A 19,856-nucleotide genomic window follows, 5' to 3' on the forward strand; every position below is an offset into this window, starting at 1 on the left:
CTTTAGCCCCCAGTAATTAATCCCCTTTCACCAATTTAATAATTCTTTATGTTAATTTTCCATGTTAAATTCCTATCTCTGGGCTGATACAGACAATATGTTTATAACCCCTAAATGTATGTAATGATTATTTCCCATCCATTTGACTAAACTTAGTTGCTTAAAAGGTTTAATAATAAAAATATTCACAGGTCAGTTTTTGCCTATTTAGCACACCGAATAATGGATAAATTAGATAAATTACTGTTTTCCCCTAAAGGCTGGAGGTATCCAATGACAGAATGTAATGTTGTGGATGTTAATATTAACTTGCCTTTGTATGCCAAAGTGTAACTTTCAAGGTGTTTTCACTCAACAGCTTAATCCACTGAACAACTGAGGGTGGACAGTGAGGATCACAGGGTGAGCTAACTGCCCGAGGCATCCAGCAGGACTGGATCTGGACAGTCTTCTGCCAACAAAACTCTTCTCCCATCCCGGGCTGCCCTTCTAACAGTCTGCACTCGCCAATGCTCAATCTCAGTAAGTGTGAAAGAGAGCTGGTAAGACAGCATTTCTGTTAAAGATGGATGATGTATGTTAACCCGGAAAGCCCACAGAACTGATCCTCATGGAGGATTAAAAAGTATCAAGGACTGTGAGAATCTGAAACTTGTACAAAACCTAACAAAGGTCACTTAATGAAGGAAATCCTAGTGACCTGATTGGGCAGAGGTCTTCAGCAGCTGCAGGGAACACTTCCAGGACAAGAATGACTCCAGTGAAAAGAAGTCACCTGAGAGTGGCTCACCTGCTGCCTAAATTAAGAACAAGTCAAAAAGCTCTTACATCAAACCCAAACACCTGGCACAATGCCTCCCTTCTACACATGGCCTTTGACGGGGGAAAGAAAGAAACTACCATAGGAGAAAGGCTGGAGAAGGGAGATTGGTCAGGGACCCAAGGGAGAGAGGACCAGAAGGAGATGCAGGGGAGCAGGAGGTGAAAAAAACAGACCCCTGGGTGGGGGAAGCAGGGACGGGGGGCAACACTGGGAGGAAAATGAAGACAGAAAAAGAAGACAGGCCAGGCGAGGTGGTTCAGGCTGGTAATCCTAACACTCTGGAAGCCTGAAGCGGGAGAATAGCTTGAGGTGGTTGGTTACAGACCAATCTGAGCAAGAGCAAGACCTTGTCTCAACAAAAAATAAAAAAATCAGCTGGGCGTGGTGGCAGGCACCTGTAGTCCCAGGCACTAGGCAGGCTGAGGCAGAAGGATCACTTGAGCCCAGGAGTTTGAGGTTGCAGTGAGCTATGATGACTCCACTGCACTCTGTGGGGCAACAAGATTGAGACTCTGTCTCAAAAAAGAAAAAAAGAAAGAAATAAAAAGAAGATACAAGAATAAATGGCAGAAGGGAGGGGCTTGAGAGACTTGGAGATAGGTCTGTGGGAAGTCACACCACTGTATCTACTAAATTGTGGTTAAGAGTATAATCGCATATTTTCTACTCCTCCTGAAACTGATGAGTCACTGGTTACAGCTGTTCACTGTTCTTCAGCTCCACTAAGCTTTTCCAGGTGCTGGGAGGGAGGACAGCCCTCTAGGGTAGGGAATAGATTGGCCCGCAGCATGACTGGTGGTGGGAACGTCACACTAACAGCAAAATGACTTAGGCTAATTACCAGAATGCCAGTCCCCCACTCCTGGTGCAGAAGACCTGGCACAGACCTGGCACCCAGATTGGTTTAAAGCCATCGCAGCATGCTGAAATTCAATCCTTACTCTGGTGACAGAGCTCCAAGGGTGAAGTTCTTCATTTTCTGTCTTTAAAAAAAAAGCCAGAATGACCCAAATCGACCACAGTGGAGGGTGCAGCTGGTCCTAGGCCACCAGAACCAACATGTGCTGTGTTTCCCTAAGTGTGGCAGGGGCTGGCTAACTCCTGAGGTTGCTTGTGAAATCAGAAAGGGAGAGGGCCACGTACTCTCAGTCCACATGCAGTCTACCTCAGTGGTTCGAAGAGTGGGTTCTCAGGAATAGGTGGTTCAGCTTCACCTGGGAACTGGTTACAAACGTAAATTCCAAGGCCCTCGTCCAGAGCTGAGTCAGAAACTGCAGGGGCTGGGACCAGCTACCTGTATTTGAATAAGTTCTCTGGGGGATTCGGAAGAACCCGTGGTCAATAATGACGCCCCAGGAACTGTGTCAGAATTTTTAGATTCAGAGAGGAATAAGAGACACATCTAGTGCTGAGCTTTCTAACAACCATCTCAAGGAGAAAGACCCCTTTAAGGACCTAGGTTTTCTTCCCCTGCAAAATGTATGTCCACATTGCTTTCTATAATTCTATACACGGTTTTGGGAGGAGGGTTGTAATTCCATGGAAAATGGCCACTGAGCACAACTGAGTTTAGGAAGCCCTGGGCCAGTGGGAGAGCCAGGCTTGCAAACATTTAACTCAATGTGAAGTTATATGCAGACCTAAGGTGGGGCCAACTGCCCAGCCTGGACTGTGAAGCTTCCTCACTTCACTAAGGAAGGGAGGCTTCAAGGGCGTGAAGAGTAAGACTTCTTCAGGTGGGCAAAGCTTTGAAGTCCCTACACTGGCAATGGAGTCCTCCTTAGCTGGGCAGATGCGAGGGTTCTAGCGGCACATCGCTAAGCTCCTGGGCCCAGCTCTGAGGCAATGCTGTGCTCACTGCTCCTGACCTGACCCTGCTCCTGTCACCTCATCTATGGGGATGGCATGCCCCTCCTACACCTACACCTGTTCCAGTCCTATAGCACCTCAGGCTAATAGCAGCAGAATCCTTCCTCTAAAAACAAACCATATGCACAAAGCAAATATGGCAAAAAAAAAGTTAGAGCAGAGCTGTTCTAGCCACAGGGTCTATAGTTCTTTGCCATATAACTGGGGCACCACCGCCCTCAACCTACTAAGAGGCAGCCTTTCCCTCCCTTGCTGTTGCGTCCTTAGTAGCGGTCTTGGGGATGCATCTCATTCGGCCTTGGGTTGCAGTGACCTGTGAACACTCATCTCCTCCCCATTATCAGTGCCTTGGGGCAGGGTAGGGTCTTGTTAGACCTGTGTCCCCTCAGCATCCAGCCCAGGACCCTGAGACACATTTACCATGAGGCTCATAGAGCTTATGGTCCTCACTGGCACAGCCCCTCTCTAGGCAGGTCATGTATAGCTCAATTGTTGCTGGACATCTTGGCTCAAGAAGATTTCCAGGAACACATCCACTGTGTCCACCCCATGTCATGACACAGAGGTGCAGGACAAGAGGCCATATAGCAATACAGATGTTTCTTAAGGTGCGTGGCCCCAGAGCTACATGGGGGTATATAAGATTAGTCATTGCACAAACCAACAATGCCCTAAAATCATACAAAAGAAACCTAATAGAAGTTTTTCCAATCTCAAAAATTCCTGTGACATTGCCAGATTTTGTGAAATTAGAAGAAACTGTCCTAAACTCTCAATAATAAAATACACATTTTGACTAATCATGTCAAGGAAAATACTAATGATCTGTTGTTGTGATTTAAAAAATTATGATTAAAAAAATCATGATCATATGAACAGGTGATAAAAAAATATGAAGCAAAAAAAATGCAGGGGAAAAAAAGTACTATAGAGCTATGTCAAGAGGTTCATTGACAAAAATGTGTGTTTCCCTGGATTTCTGGTGTTTATGGTTTGGGTTAGCTTTTTAAAATTTGTAATTTGTTGTGATTTCTTCTCAAATTATAAATAAATACTTTCATGCCCTACTTTGTTTTCCAAATTTTGAATTATTTTCCTTAAAGAAGGCCCCCAAAATTCCATAAGCTTTGTGTCTCAAAAAGCCTTCCCAGTTAGGGCCGTGTGCACCACAGGAATGTGGGCCCAGTGGAAAGCAGGCCAGGACAGTGGTCAGGAAAGCCGAGCTGTGCAGTCAACATGCAGTTGAGCTCAACTGAGTTAATGCACACACAAGGCAGAGCCCGGCAAACTGTAAGCACATAATAAATGCAGCTATTATTGTTGTTACATATGTTGCTTGCATGACAGGGGTTTTTCTATGTTTTTTTTTTTTTAAGATTCTTTTTTTTTTTTTTGAGTGAATGCTCTACTTTCAATTTTATCATTTATAAAAACTTTCCTTGACCTTCCAGGAACGTAAGAAACAACAGACAACAATGGCAGGGACAGGCACAAAGAGAAAATAATGACCCAACATAGAGAAAACGGTATAACAGAGATGACATTGAAATTCAAGAAATCCTTGAACACGAAGAAAATGCAAAGAGCTGCTTATATCGTCGGCTGTATTGAGTATTGCTGCAGTCGTGTCGGGGAGGACTGAGAAGAACCACATTTGGGTTGTACACACCAGGTGTCCAGAGAAGCACTTCTGACCCACTCCACTGGGGCAGCTCCCTGACAGCAGCAGGATCTCAGATCCGGAAAGAGAGAGAAGGTAGACACTGCTCACAGGAGGTCATGTAGCACTTACCCAGGGGAAAAGAGGAAGGCAAGCTCAGCTAGCAAGTCTGGTAGGCCCAGGACCCACTGACATTTCATAACAAAGATACAAAACCTCAGCTTCCAAAGAGGAGACCCCAGGAATGGCCTGAACCAAGGGCCCTGTGATCAGAATGACCAGGGAGAAAGAGCTCCTCATCTTGAGGGACAACATGGGCATGGCTTAGCCCCTGATATGAGTGCCTGGCCACTCCCCACCCACTGAGCATGGCGGCCGGCAGCTGAGCACGGAGAACCTCCAGCGATCACACTCCCCCACAGCTCTCACGGGTGCCAGAGAGCAGGATCCCACACTGCCCTACCCATTAACCTCTCCTGTAGGCTTTCTGAACTCCCTCCCTCCCACAGCATCTACTGCTGTGGGTCTGGCAGTCCAACATCATGCAAATTGAAATTCCAGATCAAAAGGCAATCAGAAGCAGGGAAACTTCTCAGAGCCAGGAAAATGAGATTCCTCTGGAATCCAACAGACCTGGAGAGCGCTGGCCCACAAAATGAGTTCCATTTTGGCCAAACATGCACAAAGCCTCGAAAACCATGAGAAGAGCTAAGCTCAAAAGAGCAAAGATTAATTTCATTGCTCCTCCTCCAGACATGATAGCTTCTGGTGAACTTTCTAGTCATTTCTTGCCCTTGTGTCTCTGGTGATTAAATGTTAACACGAGCTGAAATCCTGCCATTTCTTGAAATAGCAAACTAAGGAAATGGCAACTCTTGGAGCACTCTATTTTAAGAAATGAGAAATTCATCGTTTCTGCCTATAAAGAATTTAGGACTTCCTTCATTTATCTGCATGGCTATAAAAGTTACTTGATAGACTGAGATAAAAATCCTTCAAAAACCTAGTCCATTTTCAAGGTGTTTCTCAATGCTGCCAACAGGAACACCAGCACTGTCAGTGGTGATGGGGGCACGGCAGCCTGCAACAAGGATGGGGCTTCAGAGGCCACGTGCTAACAAGCGTGGGCTTTACAAGCCTTCCTGCACTGCCCTCTTGCACACGACTCTCACTACATACTCCCACCAAGGATTTCTTGAAGTTGTCAAATTTGCAGGAAGGATCCTCATTTTCCTGTAAGTAGGATGGGCACAGGAAATTAACAGGTGCCTCCTTTCCTCATGTACAAATGCTTTTAGCAGTTATGTGTTCCTTCTCTCCACGGGTATTTACTGAGCCAGTCCCTACACACTGTGCCAGGTCTTTGGGACACCAAGATAGAAAGGACACAGTCTCTGTCCCAGAGAGCTCACAGTCAAAGGGAAGGCAGATGTGTGAAAAATCAAAGCAGAATCAATGACAGCAGTAGGGAACCCAGGAGTAGCATCTAACCCACTAGAATAAACCTAACCTTCACGCAGCTAGATTATAAGGGTAACGACATCCCTGTTTTATGCACTGCTTTCTCCAGCACCTAAAACAGCACCTGGCATCATGTAGGCACTCAATGACTATGTGTTGGATGAGTGAAGGAACCTAATAATGTTGCATGTTTCTTAAAAGAGGTTGCTAGAGCTGAGTCTAAGAGATGAACAAGTCAGCCAGGATTTAGGGTGGGTTGAGGATCCCGTACAGAGAGAACAGACCACCAGGGAACATGCTCATAGATGGAACAAGATTTTGTAAGGCCTGAAACTTGCACAATCAAAAACTACAGACCAGGCATGATGGCTTATGCCTGTAATCCCAGAAGTTTGGGAGGCTGAGGCAGGAGGATTGCTTAAGGCCAGGAGCTCGAGACTAGCCTGGGCAACATAGCAAGTCTCTGTCTCCACCAAGAAAAAAAATCAGCCAGAAGTGGTGACATGTGTCTGTAGTCCCAGCTACTCGGGAGGCTGAAACAGGAGGATTGCTTGCTTTGAGGCTGCAGGGAGCTATGATTGCCACTGCACTCCAGCCTGGGTGACAGAGTGAGATCATGTCTCAAAAAAAAAAAAAAAACTAAACAGGATATTGCTGGAATCCCTTCCAAGGCATTGAAAGGGATCCTGAAACTTAAGCTTTATCAGCTTCATGATAAATCCGCCCTGAGCACCGTGAGTTCTGGAAGCAGCCAGTAGTTCAGAGTTGCATAAAGAGGTTGCGAGGCCAAGTCTCCTGGGGTGCTTCAGCACCACTGCTAATCCAGGGTGATGGGGAAAACTACACTTATAAGAACACCCTTCTGAAAGGAGAATCTACTGGCTGCCACCTAAGGTGAGCAGAAGTGAGCAGCAGGCCTCCCAAATGGAATTGCTTGAGGAATGCTGGACGGTCAGCTGAAGGGCCCTGGTTCCTCTGAGTGAGTGGACAATACTGGAGTCAGGGAGGAACGGCTCTTCACAAGGGGTCCCTGTTCCACTGTCACCCATGCAGCCCTCAGTCTCTCCTCTAAAATGCAGACAAATATTGGAATAGTGTTCATATGAGGGGGTACCAATGATTAGTTCACCTGGGGCACCTGCATGTCCCAAAGCCACCCCTGGACTGCAGCCTGTGGGAAAGATGAGGCACAGCGGCAGGTGGCCCATGGTAAGAAGGGCCCTCGAGAAGGCAGCAGACAGGATGAGGGGCACAGGACTGAGAGATACCCAGAGAGGTCCCACATCATCCTCCAGCTGCAGGAAGATGGCCTCCCGTCACCTTGTAACACACCAGCTCTTCTGTCCATAACTCAGGACATTAAAACTAGGAGATGATGATAATCAAGATATAATCCTGTACTCATTCAGTAATACATGTTCTTCTCCAGACTGCTCATTAGTGTTCGTGGAAAAGAGCTAGGAAGCTGTTTGAAAGCATACTTTTTGAAAAAGGTACAGAAATTCCATAATGCAGTTTACAGGCTTGTGTTCAGCACTCACTACAAGCTTGTGCACACATCAGAATCTGAGCTTATCTGGTCTAGCCTTCTCGTTTTACTGATAAGGAAACTCTGGAGCACGGGAGTTAAGGGACTGTCCTCTGATGCCAGGAGGACTCTCCTGAGCCCTGGCCCAGGCTCCTCTCTCAGCCCCTACCAAAATGATGCCTACATTTTAATTTTGCACTTTCAGTGACAACATGCATAAGTAATACAAACACTGAAGAAAAGAGAGAAATTTATCTAAACTTAAATTTAGAAATGAGCTCCAACCTGAGCATTAAACCACACAGTTAATGATTTACAGCAGGGGTCCCCAACCGATGGTGAGTTGTATAATTATTTCATTATATATTACAATGTAATAATAATAGAAATAAAGTGCACAATAAATGTAATGCGCTTGAATCATCCCGAAACCATCCCCTTCCCCCAATCCATGGAAAAACTGTCTTCCGTGAAAATGGTCCCTGGTGCCAAAAGGTTGGGGACCGATGATTTAAAGACTATTTAGAAGAATCCATAAAGAATACCAGGCTCTCAGATATCTAAATATATTACTCACGCTGCAATATGGTGTTATCCTCAGAACATACTAACGCCAACAATGACACACTTGTGAATTGGGTTTTTTATATTATAAACACTAATAAGATGTTGAATTCCCTTTTTAGACAGCACTTTAAAAACCACTCAAATTAGAGAACTTATCACTAAATAACGATTTTATTTAATAAGACATGTCCGTATTAATAAAACTTAGACACTCAAAAGCAATCGATACAATGGAAGGAAAAGAGTCTGGATTTTGTATTTGTCATTTATGTAAAAAACCATGGCTTTCCAAAATTACTATCCTGTTACTAAAATGAACAGAATTAAAGACTGTGAAAAACTGTCAAATCACTAGCCTCTGGAAAATGTGTAAGAGGAAGATAGTAATGGAAATTGAGGTAATAACAAAGATAGTAATAATAATAATACCAATTAACTGAAACCCACATAACTGCTCACACATTTTGTCAGCTGTACTCATTGGGGATGCTGTTGAGAATGTTAATGAGGGGAGGAAGACAAGACAGGAATTTAAGGGACTTACTCCACGCCCTGTGCCCATAGAGTCACATGAGGAGAGGGGTAAGTGGAATGGGAACAGCTCCCTTGCAAATACAGTGCTTGAAGTGTCTTCTTTCTATCCTGACACCAGGCAGGGGCCAAAGCGGCCCAGGAGGGATGTAAGAGGAACAGAGAGAACCAGACAGGGAGCAGAGGGCAGGCCCAGCACGTGTCTCTTACACACACACTAGTCTTGGCTCCTAATTCTGCCTGTCAATTTCACATGTGAAAAGAAATAATGAAATCAAAAAAAAAAAAGATGCACCATGGTAGTTGTATAAATAATTCTATCTTAAATCTATACTACAGACTCTTTTCCAGCCATTTTTTTTCCTTTTTTAGCATTATGACCTGAAATTCTTAATCCTTCCTATGTCAATAAAAGCTATTTCTGGAACTCTGAAATGAAGAGGTCAAGTAATTAAGCTAAAAGGCTCTAAAAGCCAGATTTAGTCAGATTTCAAAACAACTTACTTTAAGCTACTTATTTTAAGATATTGGGGATGGAATATTCACAGCACATATCTGGTTCACAGGAGAGTTTCTACAGACTTCATTACCAGAAAGGCAGCACAGAGACCGGTTAAGGTCACGCGTTGGCTGTTAGAATTTAAATCCTGGGCCCCAAAATGTTTATTATTGTTGGTGACAGGTACATGGGGGTTCACTATACTAATCCAGCAGTTCTCAAAGTTCAGTCCTAGGCCAGCAGCAGCAGTGTCACCTGGAACTGATTTGAAATGCAAATTTACACCAGATTTACTAAATTAGAAGCTCTGGGGCTGGGCCCAGCAATCTATGTTTTAACAAGGAGTCCAGATGACTGCAGTGTCCACTCTAGTCCATCTACTTCTGTGTATGCTTGAGAATTTCATATTGAAACATATTTTTAAAAAATCCTGGCTCCACTGCTTATTGGCTACATGGTCTTGGAGCAAGTTGGTTACTTAACCACTAAATCTCCATATCTGCGGTGGGAGAAGTAACAATTTCTATTATCATCATCACAGAGTTACTGACAGGTTTCAATATATAGTACAGAGTGGGAACTCACCAAATGGTGGTTGTGGAGATCATATGTAATTACAAGTAGTTCATATGAAATCGAATTTTAGCTCCTACAACATACACACCTTTGCTGGATTGCACACATATTATCTCATTAATCCTCCCCAAAATGCTGTATGGTTGCATCATCACCAGTTCGCAGATGAGGAAACTAAAGCTCAGAGGAGTTAGATGACTTAATGAAGGTCACACACATGGTGATCCTTGGGTCTCCTGGTCCCAAGGCCAGGACCTTCGCCATAACACACAAACAGTACAGTATGCATGGTGGAATTTCAGATTTCTGAGAACCAGAAGTACCTCTCCAATGCCTCCATTCCTCCTTATATGAGAAATGCCTAACACTGCTCCACACTGGGGTGCTCCAGCCTCCACACTTCTAGGGGGGACAGGTACCTGGGGCTTTCTACCAGGCAGTGCCCAGGTTTCACAACCTCACCACGGCAGAGATAGAAAGCAGAGTCCCTTTCTGAAAGATATCATTTTCTACCTCAAGAATATTAAAAATCCTCCAAGAATACTCCAAAATACTAAATCTTCCCAAAGAACCAGGTTTGAGTGCTTGGACACGTATTAGTGCCATTAGATAGTATGTAATTTGCATTACCATCAAATATTTCAAGGCACGATCTTTGAAAGAAAAGTTTACACTTAAATCATGCATTCTTTTCCCTTCAGAGTCACAAATATGGTACCTCATCCAATGACTCACCTCCCAAAATGACAGCTTTCTAGTTTGAGGCTTTTAGGCCACAGAAAGTGTAAGTTTATGGACCTGTACTTGAGCTGTTCACCGCAGTAGCTACTAGCTACATGTGACTATTGAGCACTTAAAATGTGGCTAATGCCGAGTTCAGATGTGCTGTGAGCATAAAATAGACACCAAAATATCAAAGACTTAGTATGAATAAAAGAATATAAAATACTTCAATTTTTTATAAGGATTAAATATTGAAATGGTCATATTTTAGAAATACTGGGTTAAAATTATATTATTAAAATTAATTACACCTGTTTCTTTTTACTTTAACTTGGCTACTAGAAAATTTAAAATTACATATACGGCTCATGCTATATTTCTATTACACAGCACCATCATACACTGTATAAAATTTTAATATACAGGTAATTTTTAAAACTTCATGGCGAAACCAAGGATAGGCACTTCCTGAAATTTTTACTTGGGGAGACAAGACTTTTGGAAAAACTACCACACTGAAAGCAAAATAGGTCTAGTGTTGGTTACATAAAGCGGGTGACCTGTGTTCTCAGTGTTTCTAAACAGGCTCCACCTTTCTGAACTTTCTCCCCTAGGAAGAGCTATCTTCTTTGCCCTATATCTTGTGGATCTCTGCCACCTTTTCCAGATATCATCAATTTACCAGGAAGCTGTTGTGATAAGGTGACACAGTGATTTTTCCAAGTGTACTAGACCATCAAAGATGATGTTAAAGTCTCAGGTACAGCTGCCAGGAAGAAAAGGTACTGATACCAGAAAGAGGTGCTGGCTAAGAGGAACAGAGAGAGGGCTTTGACTTGGGGAACCTATGTTTGCACTTCTGTCCTCAAGTATTCCCATAAAATGTTAACTAACATTTTAATTGAGATCAAAATAACAGAGGCACAGAATTAGGGGCACAATACCCACACCATACGTAAGTCAAGCAAGTTCCTCTGGTTGCATCCCTTTTGACTTTTTGGCAATCCAACACATTTGGATATTGGTGGCTAAACCCATGAAGGTAGAAGAGAAGAGAATGAAAAGGAGAATGATCTTCAGATCTAATCTCTCCTGGAGGCCCTTTCTGTATCCATTCTTTGCCAACATTCCTCTAAAGAGTCACTAAGACCATGCCAAGAAACAAAAAAAGAAAAAAGAAAAAGAAAGGAAAAACGTTGACATTATGTCAAGATGAGACACAGAGAAAACAAAACCACCCAGGTGGTTCCTGCTGAGCATAAGGTCCCTGTTAGTGAGGGCGACTGGAGCATGAACCCGAGACAATAAGGCAGAGGTGCCTAATACACACGCTGGAATTACGACACCATGCTGGGATACAGGAGTGCACGGTCCACTGGGAAATGTGGGGAGGGGGTTTTAAAAGTCAGCACGTTTAGGATAAATGGGAACTTCATCCTTTTACCCAGTGCAGTGCATGCCGGGCAAATGCAGAGCTGTGCCCAGGTGTGAAGGTACCCCAGGTGGAGGAGTGCAGAACCAGGTCGGGACACATTGTGGAAACTGCAGGAAATGACTCCAGCAAGCAAGTTCAGGGCCAGCCTCTGTGAGTAAAGGAGGCCATGCTTTACCTTCCCTGCAAAGGAGAGTCAGAGGAGACTTTTAAGTGAAAATTAATGACCCTTTCTGTTTTATAAAGAGTGGTCTGGTAGCACAATGGAGCATAATTCGGCGTAGGGAAAGATGAGACATGGTGAGTTGACTGCAGCCCAGAAAACCTTCCAAGTTAAGGAGTCTGAAGAGCAGCCACCATGATAACCTCTGTCTGACACACAACACGGTCTTGGCTTAGAAACGTCAAGTGGGTCTCCGAAGGGTGAGTGCTGGGCTCTGTGAAAACTCCATATTAAGGAGATCCCAAAACAGAATCATGAGACTGGCTTCTCCCCAGGAACCCGGCAGAGCCCTCAGAGACCCACTGGTAAGTGGCAGGTACACTTGTCAAGAAAGGGAGTGCTGAAAATTTCCAAAGCCTGAAAATGTCATTCTAACAGAAACTTAGCCCTAGATATATCACATTACAGGGTATTTCAAACCTCTGGAAAGTTGAGGAAAAACTATAATTTCCAAGCCTTCTTGGTTCTAAAATTATCCTCACAGTCATATGCTATCTTACAAGCTAGGTCTTCCTGTAACTCCTGTCTAGTGTGCCTTGCTGACTCCAAATTCTGCTGCCACTTTTATTCATTTCCAGGTGGCCAGCCCACTCACTGGTCTTGCTTCTTACCCCGGGTGGAAATCCAATACCCCACTTTGCAGCTCCAACAACCCAAACCCAAACAATTTTGAATAAACTACACTTAAAACCTGAAACTAAAACTCCACAGTCCTAAACCTGACTCCGTCAAAGGTTATTCTGAGATCAAAGAACTACCACTGAGACACGGAGCAGAAGCCCCAGATTATTGACTGCATGCTTCTCATTTCACAGATAAGAAAACTGAAGCCCGGAGGATGAGGGGATGGTGGTGGTGATGATTTGCAGAGATGGAGAAGAGGCAGATGTGGGATCCAAATTAGGTCTTTGGTCTCCAAAGTGGGTTTTTGGTTTTATTTATTTATTTTTTTTAAGAGGCAAGGTCTCGCTCTACCACCCAGGCTGGAGTGCAGCACCACAGTCATAGCTCACTATAACCTAGAACTCCTGGCCTCAAGTGATCCTCCAAGCTTAGCCTCCCAAGTCTATGGGTGCAAACCACCACACCCAGCTAATTTTTTTATATATGTATTTTTTTGCAGAGACAGTGTGTCGCTATGTTTCCCACACTGGTCTCAACCTCTGGCCTCAAGTGATCCTCCCACCCCAGCCTCCCAAAGCTCTGGGAATATAGGAGTGAGCCACCAAGGCTGGCCCCCAAAGTGCTTTCTATTAGACCACTCATGCCAACAGTGCTCTGCTGACTTGTATTTAGCCACTGCCTTTCAAATAGTAGGGCACACCTGGGCAAATGGCAGCCTCTTATAAACACTACGGGACCACAGCGCCCATTTTACTAATCAGGGTGCAAACATTTCAGGAGTATCCTGGATCATGCTGTAAATTAATAAAAGAAAAAAGAATCTAGGGAGAAAAACAAGATACCTCTAGAGACTCTCAGATATTCCACCAGTCTATGGTCCCATGTAACTTTCTGGGAAGATGATAAAATCTAACACCTGAGACAAGAATATCTCCTGATATCTACTCTATTTATTTCTTATTTCCAGCTCCTGCAGGTATGACTGTCCTTCTCTTTATCTGCATTATCTGACCACTATTGTTCTGTCACTTAAAAATTGGCCTTTCTCTAATAATTTTTAAGTTTTAAGGGCAGTGTGTATGAATATGTGTTATTGACATATGTTCATTTTCATTAATGAATTGTAAATATTTTTCCAGGTCTGGATTTTAGAAAACCTAACCAGAAGTCTACAATCTAGGTTCTGCCACTAACTAACTGTGTAACTTTGAGAAGGTACCTGACCTCTCTGTGCTCAGTTTCCTCGTCTGTAAAAGAGGAATAACAATAACTCCTGCCACCTAGAATCGTGAGGCATCATTGAAATGACAATATATTTGACAGCCATAAAGCAGTGCCTGGCACAAAGCAAGGCACTGTATAAGTATTTGCTGTTTTTATTATTCTATCAAAAATGAAAAAGAGAAAAAGAAAAAAGAAAAGACACCTGGCATTACCTTGAAATAAAAAAACAATGACCATCGGCCATTCTGCCGCCACACTGATAACAGAACATCAGAAAAGAAACACACCGGAGCTGGGTGGAGTTTAGTTTTCTATATAAGCAAGAACCCCAGAAGGTGAGAGCAGCTTGGCATTATAATGAGGTAGTGACACAAGTTGTGGAAGCTGTTTTCTAGGCCTGGCATGGTTATTAAATTCACTCCCCCCTATCTAGGCACACACCTCACAAAATAGGTGTACAATAGAAGGAGCCTCAATCATGCAAACTGTTCACATGAACAGGGTCAGGGGTCCTTCCTATGCCTTCTGTAAAGCAGCCTACGCCTGCTTTAGGTGCTAAAAATTCCGAGAGCATGTCCTTGAAGCTTCTGATGATCTAAGCGTTGTCTGCCTAAGTGTTTGGAAAGGATGGGTGACAGTCACACTCACTGTGTCTGATAAATATCAAGTGAAAGCATTTCTGAGGAATGAACCCCCTCATTACCCAGGCCTTGCTGCCTGGGGAGAGGGAGGGTGTTGGTCTTATTCACTTCAATGCACTACCCAGAAAGTCTGGCAAATCTCAGTACTAGCAAATGTGGGTTGAATGAACTAATGAACAAACAAATGAAGGGGAACACAGAGCACAGTAGTGAAGACTTGTGGCTCTGAATAAGTAAAATTTCCTGTTTTTGTCACCTAGGAATATGTCATTACATAAAGCTTACAGGAACTTCCTTCCTTCACCACTCAGTATTTTAAAAACAAAGAAACTACTTATTATTTAACAAATATCATCAGTGTAACATCAATCATTAATTGCTTCTGAAGTTGTCTACAAAGATGCAGGAAAACATATAGGACAGAAAGGCTTACTAAGTATACTTTAAGTAAACCAATCACAGTAATCTAAAGTCTTATAGGATATTAACAACATGATCATTACCCATAGCTTATACTTTAGAGTTTGTGTCTTAATTCACTCAGTCTGCTATTTCTAGAGCAAACAGAACTGCAGATAGGAAAGGTTTTCTAGTCTCATTCCCTCTTTCTTCAGGAAAGAGAAGAGTTCTCAAGTAATATACTGACTTGTCCAACCAAAATCCAAGTCTTTCTACTCCTTTCTACATCGGGCACACACGCTACCTACCATACCACACAGTTATTTAGTTAGGGTGATCATGTGTTTGTTCAAACATTAAAATAAGAACTTAAATTCGGCTTTCAACACTTGAAAATCCTGGAAAAATATGGAAAACCCAAAAGGTGTCTCAGGAAAGATACTTTTTAAAAAATACCCAATGAGTACACCTAATACGTGAAAATTCAGCTCTTCTCTATCTTCATATCCTTCAACCTTTAAAATTCCCAAAAAAAGACCTGTGCCGCAGTCCTCACCAACCTCATGGAAATAACCCAATTAAAGGGACCACACAACCTCTGAAGCCACACCTTTTTCCTCTCAACTGTTGGGCAGTAACAATTAGAATAAATTATTTCCAGGAACTACTTTAGAATGGGGGGGGGGCGGTGGCAGCAAAAACAGATATGCAAATATAGGTAGGGTAACCAACACGCAGACATCAAGAACATCCTGACTGTTCCCCTGGTAGTCAGTCCCAGCCCCCCAAAGTCACTCCTCAATGGGTTTGGCAGCAAGCCTGGATAGGAATGGGGAAGTTTCACCATGTGCTTCCTCCCCCACTTACTGTTACAATGTAGGGGACAAGCCCCACCCACACCCATGGAGGTGCCTGTAAGTTGAACTCTGCAGCCTCTGAAACTTTATAATGTCCAAACACATACTTAGAAACACTGACTCTTCCTGGCACTGAACAAGCAGCCACTGCTAAGGGAAAGCTTCACTGTGGCCCCGGCAGAGGAGAATGAAACATTACTGCCAAACATAAGGGCAAGAGGGAACTTCTGATAGAAAGTTTACAGAACTAGTACTGTACTACAGTACTTCTGGCTTGCCTAAGTGCTTTAAGATATATTTACCAGTACATTCAATGTAGCATTGTTACTAATTGCAAACAATTAAACAAAAATTGAATAACCACCAAATAGTGATATAGACATAAGATGAAATACTATAAAGCCATTAAAAATTATGGCATAAATCCATATATAGTGAGAAAGGAAGATATCCCTGATGTGTTCTGGGAGAAAATTAACACAGAAATTAAATGTACTAGCCCATTTTCCAAAAATACACACTGATACTAAGTAATGTTGTTACACGCACAGGAGAAAGTCTGGAAGTATATATATAACAAATTATTAATAGTGGTCACCTCTGGGCACTTTGTTTTTCCTACTTCTACATTATCTGCATTTCTTATTACACACATTAATTACTTTTATCCTTTCTAAACTATGTAATATTTTCCCCCAAGGAATATTTGTGTACACAACTAACACCAGCAAAACTTGATTTCAAAATGCCACCTCCTAAATAAACTTAATGTTACCTACATTTAAAAGTCCCTCAGTATAACTTACTCAAATTATACACAGACTTGTGCATTCTCACCAAGCCTGTGGGCCACTGACGTTATAACAATGAATAGCACTACCACAAACAGATCTCAAGGCTGTGTTTGCCTACTTTCTAAAAAATCATCTTGACAGCCTGACACGGTGGCTCATGCCTGTCATCCGAGCACTTTGGGAGGATCACCTGAGCCCAGGAGTTCAAGACTAGCCTGGGCAACACCGCGAGACCCTGTCTCTACCAAAAGTAAAAAAAAAAAAAAATTAGCCAGGCATGGTGGCACGCTCCTGTAGTTCCAGCTACTCGGGAGGCTGAGGTGGGAGGATCACATGAGCCTAGGAGTTGCAGGTTACATAGCCCAGGAGCTATGATTGGGCCACTGCACTCCAGCCTGGATGACAGAGTAAAACCCTGTCTCCAAAATAAAAAAATCATTGTATTCCCAGCAGTTTGTTGAACTGTCATTTGCCAGTGACAGCAAGAGTCACAGTAAGGAGATCTGCCCTGGGCAGAGGCCTTGCTTAAATATCCTTGCTTTTCTAATCTGATATTAGCTCTTTTTATCTTGCTTACTCTGCTAGAAGAAGAGCAGCACAGTCACAAGAGAAAAGTCTTCTTGTATCACTGTTGCCTTCGTTGCTCCCGCACACTTCTCTGCAGGTGCACAGAGCTGGAGCTCTCCACACTGCCAGAAGCTTCGGGCCCTGCCAGGTGATCGTGCCAGCTGTAGCCAGCACAGCCTTATCCACTGCAGTGGAAAAAGACCTCCCCGTGGACCTACCTGGAATGAGATTTGCCTAAACAAATAACTGGGATATGAACAGCAAATTTCTTGAGCACTAGAAAGAGAAGTAAGTTTTTAAAAAGTCACTTACGTGATTAAAAAAAAATCACATAGCATCTTTCTACAGTGTATTCAGTCCTCTAGACAAATACTTCTACACATCTGGAGAATCACTGACAGGAGATTTTTAAGAATATTCACAAGGGAACCCAAACCACACAACTTCCTCCAAGAAATCATAAGTTATATCAGCTGGGAGCTTTAAGCAGTTAAATCTATATAGCCTGTGAGAGACTCAAGCAACTCAACAGATGAACGAGCTATTATACTAGCAGAAAGGAATCCAAGATAATGAATAACATTTCTAAACAATATACCAGAGGGTGGAAAAAAAGAAACCTAAATCTCTAACATGAAAATCTGCAGTGAAAAAGACCATGATATTTTACTGACTTTCTCAGTTTAGGGTTAGCAATATAATTTTTAAGGCAAAACAATATAAGGCAATCTCACATATCACAGAGAAAAGCATTTCAGTTTAAATCAAATCTGTTATAGGAAAGTTTAAGTGCACATTCTTACAGACATTAATTAAAAATTAAGTAAATTCATAGCCACTTTATGGTAACAGCAATTGAACCTCTGTGTTTAAAAAAATCACTATATAAAATCACTAAGTATTAGTTTAACAATCCCTTTAAAAGATAATTTGAAAGGCTCAATTGTCCCCTCTCCAATGCATGTTCATGTTTTTTTGCAGCTTGCTTAAAAAATTATGTGCCTTTATTGTACTAAGGAAATTCCAAGAGAGAAGCACAACCTACTCAGTGATGATAACAACACAACCATTTTCACATTCCTCCCTTACAAAGTCCCTGAAGCACTCAACTGTATCCTAACTGCTGGGAGTTTAGCTAATGTTAAGAACAGAAACTTTTCTATCAGTTGGTTCGCAGTTCAGGTTCTTTCCTATTTCGTTCAAGGGAAACTTCCTGCCAAAACGGGTGAGAGAGAACATATATAATTTCACTGTGATGTTCCTTAAAACTGCCCAACAACACCTGCCTCATTTTCTCAATAACATAAATAGACAATGTAGAACAGGTTTGCAAAGTACATCTTTTTCAACCCTATAGTTGCAATTAAAATGTGCTTCCCTGGGTTTACGTCTGGAAACACTGCAGCTAGGTGGGACATAATTTGAACAATACATAATTGTTCTATACAAAGAAGCCTCCTGGAAACCACGTTCACCCACAAAATGTCAACATTTCTTTCTTCACAGAGAAGAATCACAGTGGAACCAAAATCAATCTACAGGGAAAGAGAGAGAGAAGGATTCACAAGAGACAAACAGAGAAGTTTTAAAATCAAACAGAGGCAAGAGGCGTCAACCCCATACACACACACGATAATAACACTGTCTGGGGAAGACACAGCAATATTTCAGACAAGACTCTCTTACCGGCACCGGGCATGGGCTCTCTGCTTCCATTTCTCCCTGAGCTGCATCCTTGTATTGCAGGGGGGACTCAATCACCAGCTCCTTTTTGACATTTCTACTACTTGTCCTGTATTTATCAGCCTGCATTCTCGGCAGAAAACGCAAGTCAGAAAGTCTGCAACTGGGACAGCTGCAAGCCCCTGGCTGTGCAAGGCACACGCATGCCAGTGGCCCGGGGAAGGAAAGGAAACTGGCTTCCCAGGCACAAGTGGTCAGCCCCCTGGCTGGGTCCGCAGAGCCTGTAGGGCTGGCAGGCGTGACAGCAAAGGCCAGCCTCCAGGGGTGTTACTACTGCTCAGAAAATGGGAGGCTCCCACTTGCTGGCCAAAGGAAAACAAACCCCAAACTGAACAATACACAGTGTACTGCCTCTCCGATAAAGACCGGCCTTATTGTGCCTGTTCCACACGGCGTGGGCCAAATGAATCCAAATCAAAATAGTGCAGTGTTTAAGAGAAAACCAGTCACAGTCAGACACCTTCAGAACTACCTCAAATCCGAAGCTCGCAGAGCTTGAAAGAGTTTCCTCGGCTGGTTGTTCTAAAATTCTTAATGTTTCAGAATGCTTGCATTTGGGTTATGGCTAAACATCAAATGCTTGGCTGATGATCAAAGCAGGGAAAAGCAATTAGCAAGGGTATTCCCGCAGCCTGCACCCCATGGGTGCAGGTGTACAAAAAGTTTCTCCCTGCGTGACAGACCACGGCACACTAAGCTTAATTTATGTACTATTTCATGCCAGAAAATGAGGTCATCTAATATTTTCGTCAGATACCACACATCATGGTAAATGTTTTTACGAAACAGAATATTACTTTAAATCCATCAGCAGGGGTGAGAGACCAGAAAGTAACACGCCCAGTACCAGGTACTGAGAGGAGCATGGTAAAAATACAAGGCAGAGTGTAACTCTCCCTTCAAGGAACTTTATACCGAGTTGGGAAGGCAAGATGAATAGACATCATAAATGACAAATTAATAAAATCAATAAAGACATACACAAAAGCACATGAAAGTAGTTGGGTCATGGTCTCGTGGTTCAATGGTGATAGCACCCAAAATATGCTTTCCCAAAAGTCTGTTATTTTCATTATTTCCTCATATTAACAGTGGGGTAATTTGTTTTTTTAAAA

The 19,856-nt window shown here is 42.9% G+C and overlaps 1 protein-coding gene across 12 annotated transcripts in view; it reads right to left on the bottom strand.

Moving 5' to 3' along the window:
• DOCK9 (dedicator of cytokinesis 9) overlaps positions 1-19,856 on the bottom strand; it is a 267,093-nt gene that overhangs the window by 148,299 nt on the left and 98,938 nt on the right. For 6 of the 12 annotated variants that reach the window (XM_069467601.1, XM_069467599.1, XM_069467597.1 and 3 more), the window contains exon 1: positions 18,685-18,964. The exons of the other annotated variants lie outside the window; for them this stretch is intronic. In XM_069467601.1, the coding sequence (XP_069323702.1) occupies positions 18,685-18,810 (126 nt within the window). In that variant the 5' untranslated portion in view covers positions 18,811-18,964. Of the gene's footprint in view, positions 1-18,684; positions 18,965-19,856 lie in introns of those variants that run through there. 12 annotated transcript variants of the gene reach the window in all.

The sequence above is a fragment of the Eulemur rufifrons genome, chromosome 4, assembly GCF_041146395.1.
Source record: "Eulemur rufifrons isolate Redbay chromosome 4, OSU_ERuf_1, whole genome shotgun sequence".
Taxonomy (NCBI): Eukaryota; Metazoa; Chordata; class Mammalia; order Primates; family Lemuridae; genus Eulemur; species Eulemur rufifrons.